This window comes from Helicoverpa armigera, chromosome 13 (genome assembly GCF_030705265.1).
Source record: "Helicoverpa armigera isolate CAAS_96S chromosome 13, ASM3070526v1, whole genome shotgun sequence".
Taxonomy (NCBI): domain Eukaryota; kingdom Metazoa; phylum Arthropoda; class Insecta; order Lepidoptera; family Noctuidae; genus Helicoverpa; species Helicoverpa armigera.
The window spans coordinates 6,586,423-6,601,152 of record NC_087132.1 but is presented as its reverse complement, the minus strand read 5'-3'; the positions used below and the strand labels follow the sequence as shown (position 1 = coordinate 6,601,152).

Genomic DNA, 14,730 nt, shown 5'->3' with positions numbered 1-14,730 from the left:
AACAATGACAGTTGGTTTGCTGCACCACTTTATTCATTTATGGGTACATGAATACATTAGTCAACGGCATAAACTTCAGTGCCTACGTACTACCTAAACAACGTATTATATTGTCTGTAAATTATTTTTCTATACATGACAGGTCAGGTGACTAAGAAACATCCACTTACATTACTAATTGTTATATTTAACGTTGCTACAGACACTAAACGACCCAATAAATTACGTAACTTACAGTATTCAAAGCAAGATTATAGTATTTCAAACTTCATAATAATCTTTTTCATTAATTCAAGATAATCTTTGCTAATTTCTTTTTTTTTGAGTTTATAAAATATAGAAAATTGCGAATGCATATTTTTTACAATATTTTTATTTACTCGGGCAAGATTTGTGAAGGTGTTTTCTTCGATAAATACCACTTTTAAATCTTAAACATTTTATCTATGGACATACATTTATGTAATACCAGTCCCCAAGCGGACAATATTGGCATTTATTGTATAATATCGACTTTAATTGTTTACTATGCATACATGTAACTGCTAATAAAAAAATCGGCAAATTTTACGATTTGACTCGGAAATAGTAACATTCATACGTCGAAACAAACTTCAAAAGAAGTGTTTCAGGTTTTATATCAAATAATTATTCGGTTAATTAAAATACATCGTCTATTGAATAACATTTAAAACATTTCAGTACAAGTAACACATACGCATAGTGACGAATACATAATTTTGTGAGTACAACGCATTAAAAGTACCCTGTCATAGATAAACAGTGAAATATGAAAGCATTATATTAAATTGCATACATTGGTAATTGGTTAATTATAATAATAACTGTATGTTAAGTTTAAAATACATCAACATAGCTCCAGCACAGTAGATATTTATTATGATTATGTTGTAATACACTCAGTTGCAGTTCTGCTCTAAATAATTAACGCAGACTTGTACGTTCGCGACTAGGAATGTAGCTTATAAATGCGTAAGCCGGGAGCTACAGCTACATACAAAACATTCATGAACATAACTCAAATTCAATGACATCAATACACATAATATATCTTGTTCCACTACATATCAATGCGAGGAAGAATAACCCACAGATAAATAAAATATAGGTACAAAAATATGACTAGCACTAATTTATATTCACATGAAATTCCATCGCAACACTGGAAAGTGGAATGAATTTTATACATTGATGATGTAGCTAATCTTTATCAAACTAAATATCATATCACAATTTTAACGTAATATCTTTCTAATTTGACTTCAACATTTAATTCGATTTTAAACAAATATATTAACTCAATATGATAATTTACCAGGCAAGAGACCAGACGGGATGTCTATAATGCCTTGGAAGATGGGTAGGTCTTTGGTGTGGGACGCAACCTGCGTCGACACCCTTGCACCTTCCCACCTTCCCAGTACGGCGAGCTGTGTCGGTGCAGCTGCTGCGGCCGCGGAAAACCTCAAGCGGCACAAATATGTAAACCTCACCGGCAATTGCATTTTTGAGCCGTTTGGGGTTGAAACCCTGGGACCATGGGGCCCAAGTGCCCACAGACTATTTCGAGAAATTAGTAAGCGATTAGTGGAGTCCACTCGTGACCAAAGGGCTGGCCTATACTTCGGTCAAAGGATATGCATTGCCATCCAGCGTGGCAATGCAGCCAGCCTTTTGGGCACGATCCCAGCTGACAGCGATGCGGATGAATATTTTGATACCTAGTTTTAAATTTCCTATTTCCCTATTATAGATTAATTTTGTAAATATATGATAATTCATTAAATATTTTAGCAAATACAAACTAATAAACATCGAGATTTCTGAGATCTATCTTAAATAATATTAAAAACAATAATTGTACAATTACCTAATCGTATTAATACTGTTTTAATAAAAAAAATAAGCAGCACCATAAATAATATAATTTATAAATAAATTGATTGATTATAATAATAAAATACATTCAAAAACGGAACTAGGAACAGATGTTTATAAATTTTAAATAGAAAATAACTTTGGCGGTAAATTTAACGCAAATCAAGCAATATTTTGGTATAAGGAAATTCTAAATTTATGAGCTGAATACATAATTTTGGATCTACATCCAAGAAGCTGATTGCGCTTCAGAAATGATTGTAATTGGAATATCGCACTTCAGGCCTATAAATAGCCTGTTCGAAAATTTTAAAGCACACTAGTCCATTATTGTGATGATGTTAACCATATTTCATAAGTTGGGAAGAATCTTATAAAGTACTTGATTGGTTAATGACATCTGTTAATACCTTATTCTCATGATAATACAAATAGGCACACCTCGACATCAATACTTTTGCTTAAAACCATTAGGACTGGCCTGACGTCCATAGGTTAGTCTAGGCAAGTCCGGACGATACGAATACTTGGGCTACGGCCACACTCACAAATGTTATTATTCTTAGCATCTAAATCCTAAACAGTGTTGTACAATACATAATTCTGTCTAGATTGAATTGTGTAATTGTGAAAATAAGCCTTATACCTCCTGGTTTTTAAGAATCGGACAATATACAATAATACACAGGAACTCACGACGAATAGCCTGTGGTCCACCACCCGTAGAATGTGATCACTAACCGGCTAATAATTAACAGCCAGCTTCGGAGAAGGCTACAATTTTTAGACGTGAGCTGTAACTGAATTTAGTAAGGACACACCTGAATCGTCAAACTTTTTAGGATTGAGACGATAAGAAAACATAGTACCTACCGAATGTTTTGTGCAGTTGACAGCTGTCACCCTGACATCAACTGTCAACTGCACCAAGGAACGGTAAGACGGTAGTTGTGAGTGGAGTGATGTGTGACGTTAGGTCGTCTACCGCTGCGTGATGTTGTCGTGGCAGCGCTGGCACACGCGCACGGGGCGCAGCGCGCGGAGCCGCCGCACGGGCGCCTCGTACCGCGAGCAGCGCCCGCAGAACACCGCGCCGCACTCGCGGCAGTGGTGGCGACGCTCTAGTGCCGTGAAACGAACCTGGATAAAGGATTTTATGTTAACAGAGTCATTTCCAATATCGCTCCTTGTAACACTGGTATTCAGCCGCATCCAGTTAGACTGGAAGCCGACCTCGACATGGTTGGAAAGAGGCTCGGGAGATGATTTCCAATATACGCGAGTATTACTTTATTTCTCGGACGTAAAGTCAGTTACCTGCGGATTACAATAAGCGATCTATACGTTATTTTTCAATTAGAGATTGAAATATGACTTTACCTTCAGGAATTAGTAATTATTATATGTGAGTTGTACCTGGCATTGTGTGCAATAAGGTGCTGTGTCATCTCGTATCCAATGATCAGCCGGGCCGCCCTTTGCTCCAGACGCGCTAGACATATCGGGGGCCGACCAGCGGAAAATCTGAAACCAAAACAATAAAAAACAGTCATTATAAATATTCATATACTTTTACCGTCGCATAATGAGCACAGAGATAACTTTTTGCCGCCTTTAGTAAAGTTAACACCTCAAGAAAATTGAAGTGATTTATTCTCATTTTATCGTCGTTACGGTATTTTGACTACATTTACAATGTTTCTTGTATCATAAATAACCCTCGTCGTGGGAGTACTTCTTCCTTCTTCTGATAGTATAAGTGTATTAAAATACCTATTTGGGAAAGATTTTTCCTCTTTGTATAATACTGACCCGTCCCCTGGCGTCTCCCACAGCCAGGCCGCGGCCGCTCCTGGCGGCGGCGACGGCGGTGACGGAGGCGGGGCAGGCGTTGTCGCGCCGCTCGTACGCCGTGTGCATCGTCAGCTTGCCGCGTAGCACTAGGCGACGGATCCATTTTATGCCTGATTCTGAAATTTTTGTTAAGTCAGTCAATACTTTGCTGTCATGTTGTATAGCCGGTTCTAACAGCAAAACATCAATAAAATTTTATTTTACATAAAATGAAAAAAGTTTATGGAGTCAAATTATACATTTAAATCGGATAAAGTAAACCCACCATTAAATATTTTTTCTACTTCTTACTACTTATTTATAAAGTTGAAGCAAAAAAATACAGAGTTCACCAATATACCCACCCTCTTGTACATTATTTTATATTCAACACCTAACATTACTATGTAAAAATCCCACATGATAAAATAAATGAAAAATTGTTTTCTTCTACCCGTACAATGATCAGAGACGACTACTACATAAAGTCTCACCTATATCAACAGTAGCGGGTTGTATCTTAGCCGGCACGCGAGGCGCGGGCGAGGCGGGCGCGGACACCACCACGAACGAGTCCGTAAGGCTGGTGTCGGACTTGCTGGCCCGCAGCCCGCTCTCCGTGCTGGGCTCGCAAGACGGACCCGTCGTGTCGAGCGAACAGGATTCACTGGACTCGCCTATGCTGCCTCCGCCTGTAGAAATTTAGTATATTTTTATTATAGACCTTCCATTTCAATAAAAGATCGGGCACCTTGGCTACGGGGCAGGAAGACCCCACACCCATACCAATGGATCAACTACCGGATCAAAGCTTTTGATCGATGTCATTGTAGAATGGAGTGGCAAAACCTATCAAGCGTGCGTTTTCAAAGGGTCTATAAATAGGTCTGATAAACAGACAGTCTGAACAAACACTTTTATTTTGGCATCAGGAGCACTTACTTTTACGATACAGTGGATTCCCCTTCGACTTTCTCCGAAGCATGACATGTCCTTGCTTCTGCAGTTTGCTTCTATGCGAATCTTTTTCGGCGTCCAAGTCCTTATCATTGTCATACTCCTGTTTAGCTTCATCACAGGAGTCGATAGGTTCCTCCTTAGTTTCCACATTTTCCACGTACTCTTGAGTTTCTTCATTGTCACTGCATGTGTCCTTTTCGTCGTGTCTTCGCGCGGACTCCTTAGCGCTTGTCGTTTCGCAAGCGTCCGATAGCGAACTTTCTGAGCCTGATTTTGTTAGAGTTCCTGTAGAGAGAAGCTTGTATTAGTGAAAATCCTATCTATAACTTCATAATCATACATTCTGATATTACAATAAGTAGAATTTGTTTGTATGTGTATGTAACCAATTGGATACTCGACTTTGTTTTTCTTTTTTGTTTTAACTTATAGGTAGCTTCTGTTGTTAAATAACACCAACAACATGTAGTCAAAAGCTAGAAGATACGAACATATATACTCTTTTAACAATATTTAGTATCCCATTTTGAATCACATCGCAAATAACAACCCATAATAAGCAACTAACCTTCTTTCTCCTGCGACAAGCTCATCTGTTTGACCAGCTCCTCGACCCTTTTAATGGCGGCTTCCCTCTCTTGCTCGCCAGCCGGTTCTGCGTCCTCAGTCTTAACCTCCGCATCTTTCACTTCACTATCAGACTTAGCTTCTTCACTCTCTTGTACAGATAGTTTCTGTTCGTCCTTATCTTTGTCAATATCTACCGAACTGACGGGGTCCACGCTACCACCTTCTAAGCTCTCCGTTTGTTCGTCCGCTGTTTCCGCTATGTAGTCTATTGACCACATCTGTGGATGAAATTTGTAAATAAGTGGTTTGTTTACGAGGTAATTTAATCTGCGCGATATTTTTGACGCCAGCAGGTCAACCTACCCGAACCTGTCAAACTTTACCAATCGAACATAACCCGTCCACTATTGTGATAAGGTTTAGAATCTATTGAAGAAATTAAAGTAAGTTGGTGTTCTGTCAACTGTACCTACATAAAAATTGCCGAACGATTGTCGTGCCTTGACAATCAGTTATTTTAATTCTAGCATTCATTTTCCACAACAGTGTTGTAAATACCTTATTCGTCAGACGTTAAAATCAATTTGGTCAAGTTATACCACAACTTATACTTAACAAGCTTCTGTCCGCGGTTTCACCCGCGTCAAGGAAGGTGACAAAAACTATCCTATGTCCTCCCGGAACTTAGCTAGCTTCCCTCTTATTTTCAGCTTCAACGGTTCAGCTGCTCTTGAGTTATAAAATGTGTAACTAACAGAATTTCTTATATATATTTAGATTGAACTTACCCTAACAACGCCATCAGTGGAGCCAGTAATGATGACGTTGAGCGGGTCCCACTCCCTGGTCTGGCTGAAGGCGACGCACAGCACCTGCTGGCTGCGCTCGCGGCCGCCGATGGTGTCCACTGCGCCTAACAGCTCGCCGTTGATCGACCACGCGTATAGCCAGCTGCCGCTGCAAGTTGCTATGTCACCCTACAGGAGAAAACATAGGTACAGCATTAATCGTTTTGATTATTTGACTTAATATTATTTAAAATTTGTACATAGAGTGTACATAGGGGAGTTTATAAAGTGTACATAAGGAAATTTATAGGGGAGTTCATAAAGTGTACATAAGGAAATATATAGGGGAGTTCATAGTGTACATAAGGAAATACATAAGGCAGTTCATAGACTACATGGGGAGTTCTGGGGTAATACATAGGTGAGTACATAGTGTACATAAAGAAAAACATAGGGCATTCCACAAAGTGTACATACCTATGGAAATACTAGGGGAGTTCATAAAGTGTACATAAGGAAAAACATAGGGGAGTACATACAATTTTCATAAAGGAGGGGAGGAATATTATTTTAGAATTTGTAAAGGTAATCTGTCCCAATCTAAGTTTTATTATGTGTGCTTAGATAAAAGATATCTACATAAACTTATTACGAAAATGATGTAACAAGATTACATAAAGATACTCACAGTTAGATCATCAATAGCCAACGCCGACACTGGTGGCGGGGGTCCATACGACTGGGGCGGCAGTAACTGCCTTATAAACGTCCCTCTCTCCACATCCCACACGATGGCCTGACCGTCACGACTGCCGCTCACCACGAGGTTGTAGGCAGGACTGGCTGCTAAGCAAGTGACTGCTTCCTCGTGACCGTACAGACAGACTTTGACGGCTAAACGGCGACGACGGGCCCAGTATTGCCATACTGTTACCACCTGAAGGATGAAGTTGACTTGTGATAGTATTTTATATTTTGATTACCTACAGATTATTTGGAAAAGGCAAGGCAGACGAGAACACGGATTACTTACTTGTACATTACAAGATAATTAGCCCAAAATAATAAAAAAGTGTATATTCCATAGAGGCTGCTAGCAACAAATTCAAATAATTTTTTTTGGTTAAGTCTTTCGCAACTTTACTATAAAATAGTATGAAATAATAATGGGATTTTAAATGAGCATAATTTATCAACCTGTGATATGACACATCACTTTCATTACGACCAACAATATACCCGGACTAAACATTCTCTCAGTTACTAAAATTTAATATTACAAGTTTTAACTCACCGTGCTAGTCCCAGCAGTAACAATAGTCTTATCAGACGGACAGACACAGGTCACAATCTCCCCACAGGCCTGAGCCACAGTCTCGCATACAAACACTGCTTTATCATTGTCATAGTTGCCGATACGCAGAGAATGGTCCGCGAAGCCCCACGCCACGTATTTGTTGTAGGTAGGGGGCATTAAAACCTTGTTTTGTTCGACTGCTAAGATAGCTTTGTCTGTGTACAGGATCTGGCCGACTGGGCCTTTTACTTCTGCAATTTGATTATAAAGAAAATGGGTTCTAATTAGTATTCTGGTTGATTACTTTGGGGTAGTAAATACGAGAGTTTATAGGAGTATATAAGGGAGTAAATATGAGTAGCACATAACGCGAATGCCTAAGGCAATACATATGAATAGAACATAAGAAGTAAATAGGGTAAAAAGTAAAAAGAGTATATAGTAAGAGTACGTAGGACAGTATATAAGGGGATGGATATGCATAGGGAACACTCAGGTGGTACCATAAGGTGCATAGTTACAAAATAACATAAAATTGTGATGTTTCATCTGCTACATACCTTTAACAGGTTGTAAGGAAGGCCTCAAGTTTTCCAAATTGTGGAAGAACAGTTTCTCCGGCGGCGTGATACCCTGAGACGGGATTATATTGTTCGGATCTAGTATAGTGGAACTTCGCTGTGACATCTTTTTGCTAGGATGGGCTTTCTTGAACAGTTGCTTTGGTATCTGACCAAAGTTATTTATGAAGCCGATCGTCGCGTTTTTCTTTAGAGGATCGTCGATACTGAAATAAAAATAGCTTACATGTTAGTAACTTTTATAATATCTTGTAATGTATGTATGTAAAATATGCAGTGAATTTAATTTTGGAAAAGATATCTTTAACCAATATTTTTTTGTTGACTTATTATATGTAGTAATGAGGAAAAACATTTCCAATCCAGTAATTCCGAATGTAGTTTATGCGATTTATATATTAGCACTTACTTGTATATATCGACGTTGCCCTCATAGAAGAGGTGATGGAAGACGTTGCAGGCGTCGACGGCGGGGCCGCCCTGCTGCTTGTAGCCGAACACGAGGTCGATCCAGTGGTGCAGGCGGTGCGACACGTAGTCCGACTCCAGCGCGGCGCGGTGCGCGCGGATGAACTCGCGCGGGTCGCCGCGCGCCCACGGAGGGAGCACCACGTCGCCCAGCGCCACGCCCGACTGCTTGCAGCCTGCCGACACCACAAATATTTGGTAATTGAAGTCACTGGCAAAGCTGAGACCTTGGCTCGAGTGGATTTTGAAGATGCAAAATATAATCGATATGACGCAGTCGGACTGTATAAACAGCCTTGCACTGCGACTAACCATTATCAAAACAAGACCGTTTTGAAATGCGATGGTTCAAAGATTAGCTAGATTTAGAGTATCCCTTAGTAAATTTTGTAAAAGATTGAGTGATAAGTAGCTTAACAACATTTAAGTTCATGAATGATTTTTGTAAATCGTGCTGAATGATTCTTACCTAAATCGAAATTGTTCGAGTTGACTAAAAACTCAGGTAAGTAGAAAAATTCCGGTATCAGTTCTTTTACGTCAGCCATGTTATGTCTCGACGCCGAGTTCCAAGCTTCCTTTATCGAGTGGAACATTCTGGAAGAAAACATCCGCCTTTAATTTGGTTCGAATATTAAACGAAGCTTGGTTTGATTTCTGACGCTTACGCGAATATTAGACATTTAAATAAAACTTATTTTACAGAATTAGATACGGATAAAGGAACCGAAACGTCGGGATTAAATAATATTAATATAACCGCGATAAAATCCGTAAAAGTAATTTTATTTAGAAACTTCTTTTCTTATAATTTTAAATACCTGTCAGCTAAATCAAAATGTCCGCCTTGTAGTTTGAGAAAGTGTTGCGTGAACGGTTCCATCCTAACTAGATAGGAACACACAATCATAGCGGATGAGTAGTGAGTGCCGTAGTGGTACGGAGGAGTTTCTCCGTGAGGGTCGTCCCATTCCTGCAAAACAGTTAAACTTTCAGACTAAAAATAGTTATGTAATAGTCGGATATTGGTCTTATGCTGACAAGGTTGTCCTACTTTCATATAAATAGCGATTTAATGAGACTTTGTCTGATATTAAAAGGTTTTCACATAAGGATTTAGTCAATCATTTTGTAACTGATTGCAATAAAGCGAAGGGATAAGGAAAAATTTTGAAAGTTAACCCTTGTTCCCTTCTATTTCGGAACAGGTATTAAAAACAGGATATAAAGAATAATTAAAAAAATATTGCCAACTCTTTTCTTACCTTATATCGTTTCCTAAACTGCTCCAACCTATCAGGGCTCTGCGCTCCCATTGGTTTAGTAAGATCGCGGAAAGTAGCCGGGTCGTTAAGGTCCAGTTCTAACGAGTCATAGTCTGCGAGGATCCAAGGGAACACTGGGTACTGCATAAGGTCATTGTACGAGCGACCCGCCAGAGTGTTCAGGTGCATCAAGTATTGGAAGTTGGATATTTCACCTCGCTGAAATAAAATATGATTTTGTCAAATCGGCAAAACTGCAGAACGACAATTGCCCAAATATTCTTGTAGTTAAATTGGCGTTTGAGGTAACAGCGATAATACCAGTTTTGCAGCTTTTTCGAAATGTTTCGAAAGAAGTATTTTTTGCATTTGTGCATGTCAGTTTTTAGCTCTGAAAGCTTTTAATTAAAAGAGTACCGTCGTTAAAAATTTTTTAGTATAATTTCAAGATCCTCGTGGCTATCCCGACCGTCTCCGTTGACGGTAACGGGAGACCTTGCCATCAGCAGAGACTTCTTCAGACTGATGACGCTCCGGTTGCGGTTCGACGACACGATGTCCGAACACATATTACACCTGCGCTTACGCTTATTTCTTTTTTCGCAGAAAGTGATAGCACGGGATGAGAGGTGTCCCTTTAAACCCGCATCAGTCTATATACATACCAGCCACCGCTGCGTGACAGAAGTATCGCCGATAAGAGTGGCGAGCAGGCCGGCCGGCTGTTCGACAGCCACGCCGCGCTTCTGTCCCGCCACCGAGCCCGCCGCGCTGTCCGCCATGCCCGTCGCCAGCGCTGTGAAGCGGCTGTATACCTGAACACAAAAAACATAAGTAAGCACCGTGCCATAAAATCAGTACCGTATTTGTGACCAATAACGGTGAATTTCAATAACCTATCGATCCGTTGATTTAAGATTAGAACTTCAATTTTCACATTAGCTACATGTAAATTATATCTCAATCTCTAATCGCAAGAACATGGGCAGGTAGGATCTGGATACATGTGTATATGGAAATCCGCAGTAAACAGGTAACTAAAAACCACATTTAGACAAATCTCAAAAATATTTATTCGTACCAATCAAAATAAATTACGAAAACGGCCTCTACTACAGGCACCACACGCATCAACAAATTATAGGGGTAATGCCTTCTGCATACGCAGCGTTACAGCTTTTAATAAATTGCCATCTCACCTGGATATTGACCTATTCTGCACTAGCGCACAAAAAATAAGAAAATTTTTGAATATGGACTATTTTGATGGGAGACGCATGTAGTTAATTTACCTGTGTTTCCTGCTAAAATGTTCCCATCCTCCTATTCCTACTTGAATTAAGTGTAAAAGTGAAGCAAGTGAAACACGTTTGTTAAAAATATGAACATAATATAATTATGTAAACATGTGGAAGCTTGTCATTAGCAATTATTTTATATACTTTGTTAAATAATTGGTGTAACTAGTCTGTAAGCTTTCTTTAAAACTAAATAAATAAATAAATCTGGCCTTTTGAGAATCGTTCTGCACAAAACTCTTAACACTGAGAAAAAATTGTATCGATACTAACATGTCAGTAAGTGCACATTACCTTGTTCCGCACTTTTCTTGGAAAAGCGAGCAAGTAATTTCTGCCGTCACTTGAGAACACTTCCAAGGCTATCGGCTGCAATAGATACCTCCTTTTATGTACCTCCCTACAACAACACGAGACAGAAATTTATATAACCACTAACTAAAACGATTCCATACAAGAAATTAGCAGTTATAATAACATACCGAATGTCTTCATACAAGAATTTGGAGCACTGCCTCTGATTGCTTCTCTGTATACCTTGAGCTGGTAAAATAGGTTCATAGTCATCAGGACAGCTGTCCAAATCCCGTATTTCTCTGTTCTTGAGCAAAGTAAAGCCGTCTATTACGTAGCAGTGTTCGCGACCGAATAGTAGAAGACCTTCTGTAGTGTCTAAGCCTTGTATTCTTGCGCAGCGGAACATGTGGGAGATCTGAATGATGGAGAAACTTCGTATGAGTACCATATGAATTTACACATATGGTCCAAGAAGGTTATATTTCAGGTACAAAACCTTATACATTTTTAAATTTTATTTTAAATCCTAGAGATTTTGTGGTAATTTATGAGGTAAATTAGGTACATGGGAAAGGAACCTATTATTAACACAGAACGAATACGAACCTTTTCATGATGTTCTAGAAGTCGCAGTAGCGTTTGGTTATCAGGCGGAGGAGTTGGTTGTTCGTCTTCATCCTCATTATCAGGTCCGTCTTCGTTCGCTAAATAGACATACATAATTATTGTACATTGCTACCACGACTATGTGAGGTTGACAGCTGTCAGTTCCCAAGGGACGTTAGCATTTCTTGTATTGTCTGAGGGCAATTGTCAACTCCGTCGAAAAACGGTCAGACCATTTATGAAACCCAATTTTATTTTACTTCAAAACTGTACATGAACAGACTTTTTGGAAACGTCAAGCTAATTGTACGGCTCTAAGAAGTGGGTAATTTCGAGAGGAACAAGCAAGAAACTTCATAGACACTACTTTTAGTTCTCTAGCTATTGTTTATGTTTATTGTTATTGACTTACCTTCACCAGATGATTGATTGGTGCCGCGGCTCACGACTCCGCTACTAACAAGGTCTGAGGGTGACCCGTCACCGTTAGCCACATCGAGAGAAGTATCGCCACTCCTGTGATTACGAAAAAACAAGGAATTTTTCTATTAGTCAATTCGTAACACTATCAATGCCCGGTTTCACTGGTTACCGTTACAGTGTCAGTTAGTTATCTTGTAGTTAATGCACTTGTTGTAGTTAATATGACAGATAAAGACCAGATATTGACTCAGATATTAGTTTCAAAGAATTAAAAGTTATAGTTTATCTGTCTGATAAGTACTTAATCCGATATAAACTTTAGCAGCAACCGGTGGAAATGGCCACAAGTCTGTAATATTTTCATGTCATAAATAAGGTTTGACGTCTTACGTGGTAGGTTCGTCAGTAGTTTCAGGAATGTCCGTGGGCTCGGCGCCTTCTACTTCTCCCAGATTTCCAGCGGCCCGCCATTGTTGGTAAATACGGTAGTACTCCTTGCTGTCCAGACTTTGAGCTACTTTGTATTTCAGTTGTTTCTAGAGAAAAAATGTTGCTGTTAGTACCACTTATTCCAGTTTAGTGTTATAAAAATCTAAATTTGTTCTAAGCCATTCTTCTGTTCTAAGGATGAATATTTAGACACGGAAAAGTTATATTCGATTTTGATCTATCACGGAGTAAGGTAAGATGATCGGAGACGCCATTAGGCAAGTAGGTCAGGCGCCTTCTTGGAGGTAAAATACGTATGGTGTGGTGAGCATAACTAATACGATCAGTTACGAGTGATAAACAAAACTTTTGGGTTCTTTGCGACATTTGTCAACGATTTTGGTATTGCAAAAATTGGCCAAGTGCGTATAAGCCTAGCTGTCAAACGATTTTGGTGTCTTACTTTCTAGGGATATTTTTTGTTATGACATCTCCGCTCGTCATTTTGGTCTCCATAGTTAGTACTCACGTTGTCGGAGTTGTGCAGCTCGGGCCTGTATGGGTAGTGCGCGTAGAAGGCGAGGTTGCGGCGCAGCATCTTGCGCATGCGCGCGGGCCCCTCCGTGCAGTCCAGCGCCCACTTGGCGAGCGCGGGGGCTCGCGGCGGGCCCCACAGCGCCCGCTCGCGGGTCAGCTCGCGCCACGCGCCCGCCCACTCCGCCTGCACGTAGCGCAGAGTGTGGAGCCGAGTGTTGCCAGCACCGCTTACTACGCCGCACCACGCTTGTCTGATGAAAAATGCCACCTTGTGATATACACTTCTCGCAAAACTCTGTGGTGATCCGCATCTAAATTGCGTATACCTCCACATGGGTATACCTACATACCTCTACAATTTCTGCGCATCGACTCGCGCAATATTCCGTGATGACAAAAAGTTTGGTAAGAACAATATCATTTGGCGAACCTTATACATACATATAGTTTTTATAGTTGCTTGGGTCAAACTATAAAGGGTCGCCTTTATAGTTTTTATTGTTTAACTATCTTTCTAGGAGCGTTATAAGTTTTGGAAAATGCTCACGATAATAGACAAATGGTTTTAATTGCTCCTTGTCTGGTTTGCTACAAACGTTTGAACGAAATTCAATACCGTGAGTAAATAACTTTAACAATGTAAACAAAAAATATGCAAAATTCATAAAAATATGTATTATATCAAAAAACTATTCATCACAAATACACCTTTCAAAGCATATAAACTAACCTGACAAGCTGTACATGATCTTGCATATAAGCCAGCGCATGGTCTCGCGGCGGGTTAGACCGTTGTTTAGCAGAATCTTCCTTCTTCACTTTAGTTCTGGACGCGAGTCGGGTCAGACCGCCTGTCACTTTCTGTATCTTCGACTGAATCTGATTGTGAAGCTCCCATGGGACACGGTATGTTGCCTGAAAGAAAATAAAAACTAATGACACCGGAATATATTGGCAGCGCCATGCTTGGAAAACCGATTTTATATCAAGCTACTTAGACCACAAATTAGATTGAAATCGCAAATGATAGATAACATAAGCCACCTAATATTATACAAAACATAGCATACACACATAATTATGCACATTATAATTACCTTTCTCTCAATATCGATATAATTTATCCACAGTTTATGCGCGCTCTCATTGAGCTGTTCCCTGACGGCCGTGAGGTCGGGAGCGCGAGCGTTCCCGAGGGGCAGCAGTAGTGTTATTTTGAACACCTCTTCTATCGCAGGCTTCTTGCAAACGTATAGTTCTTCCCAGACGCGTCTAGCCGCACCGGCCATTAGGTTACGTCCTGTTCAATAAGATACAATAAAATTATATAAGGTATACAATCCAAAGAATTTTTAGAATTAAAAAAACAAATATTTATCAATTGGCAATGCAGCCAGTCTTCTGGGCATGTTTCCGGAGAACAGTGATGCGGAGGGATACTTCGACGCCTAATCTTTGTTTTGTGTATAAAGTGTTTAC

The 14,730-nt window shown here is 39.8% G+C and overlaps 1 protein-coding gene across 5 annotated transcripts in view; it reads right to left on the bottom strand.

Moving 5' to 3' along the window:
- Positions 1 to 10: 10 nt before the first annotated feature.
- Positions 11 to 14,730, bottom strand: part of LOC110370670 (WD repeat and FYVE domain-containing protein 3) — a 28,662-nt gene continuing 13,942 nt past the window's right edge. For all 5 annotated transcript variants that reach the window (XM_064037636.1, XM_064037640.1, XM_064037638.1 and 2 more), the window contains 23 exons: positions 14,349 to 14,551; positions 13,982 to 14,166; positions 13,244 to 13,502; positions 12,676 to 12,821; positions 12,275 to 12,378; positions 11,863 to 11,960; positions 11,442 to 11,671; positions 11,254 to 11,359; positions 10,327 to 10,476; positions 9,662 to 9,880; positions 9,218 to 9,369; positions 8,866 to 8,993; positions 8,338 to 8,572; positions 7,908 to 8,134; positions 7,345 to 7,598; positions 6,739 to 6,987; positions 6,051 to 6,239; positions 5,261 to 5,540; positions 4,675 to 4,977; positions 4,227 to 4,424; positions 3,712 to 3,869; positions 3,316 to 3,423; positions 11 to 3,039 (listed from right to left, as the gene is read on the bottom strand). In XM_064037636.1, coding sequence (XP_063893706.1) covers positions 2,881 to 3,039; positions 3,316 to 3,423; positions 3,712 to 3,869; positions 4,227 to 4,424; positions 4,675 to 4,977; positions 5,261 to 5,540; positions 6,051 to 6,239; positions 6,739 to 6,987; positions 7,345 to 7,598; positions 7,908 to 8,134; positions 8,338 to 8,572; positions 8,866 to 8,993; positions 9,218 to 9,369; positions 9,662 to 9,880; positions 10,327 to 10,476; positions 11,254 to 11,359; positions 11,442 to 11,671; positions 11,863 to 11,960; positions 12,275 to 12,378; positions 12,676 to 12,821; positions 13,244 to 13,502; positions 13,982 to 14,166; positions 14,349 to 14,551 — 4,340 coding nt within the window. In that variant the 3' untranslated portion in view covers positions 11 to 2,880. The remainder of the gene's footprint in view (positions 3,040 to 3,315; positions 3,424 to 3,711; positions 3,870 to 4,226; positions 4,425 to 4,674; positions 4,978 to 5,260; positions 5,541 to 6,050; positions 6,240 to 6,738; positions 6,988 to 7,344; positions 7,599 to 7,907; positions 8,135 to 8,337; positions 8,573 to 8,865; positions 8,994 to 9,217; positions 9,370 to 9,661; positions 9,881 to 10,326; positions 10,477 to 11,253; positions 11,360 to 11,441; positions 11,672 to 11,862; positions 11,961 to 12,274; positions 12,379 to 12,675; positions 12,822 to 13,243; positions 13,503 to 13,981; positions 14,167 to 14,348; positions 14,552 to 14,730) is intronic.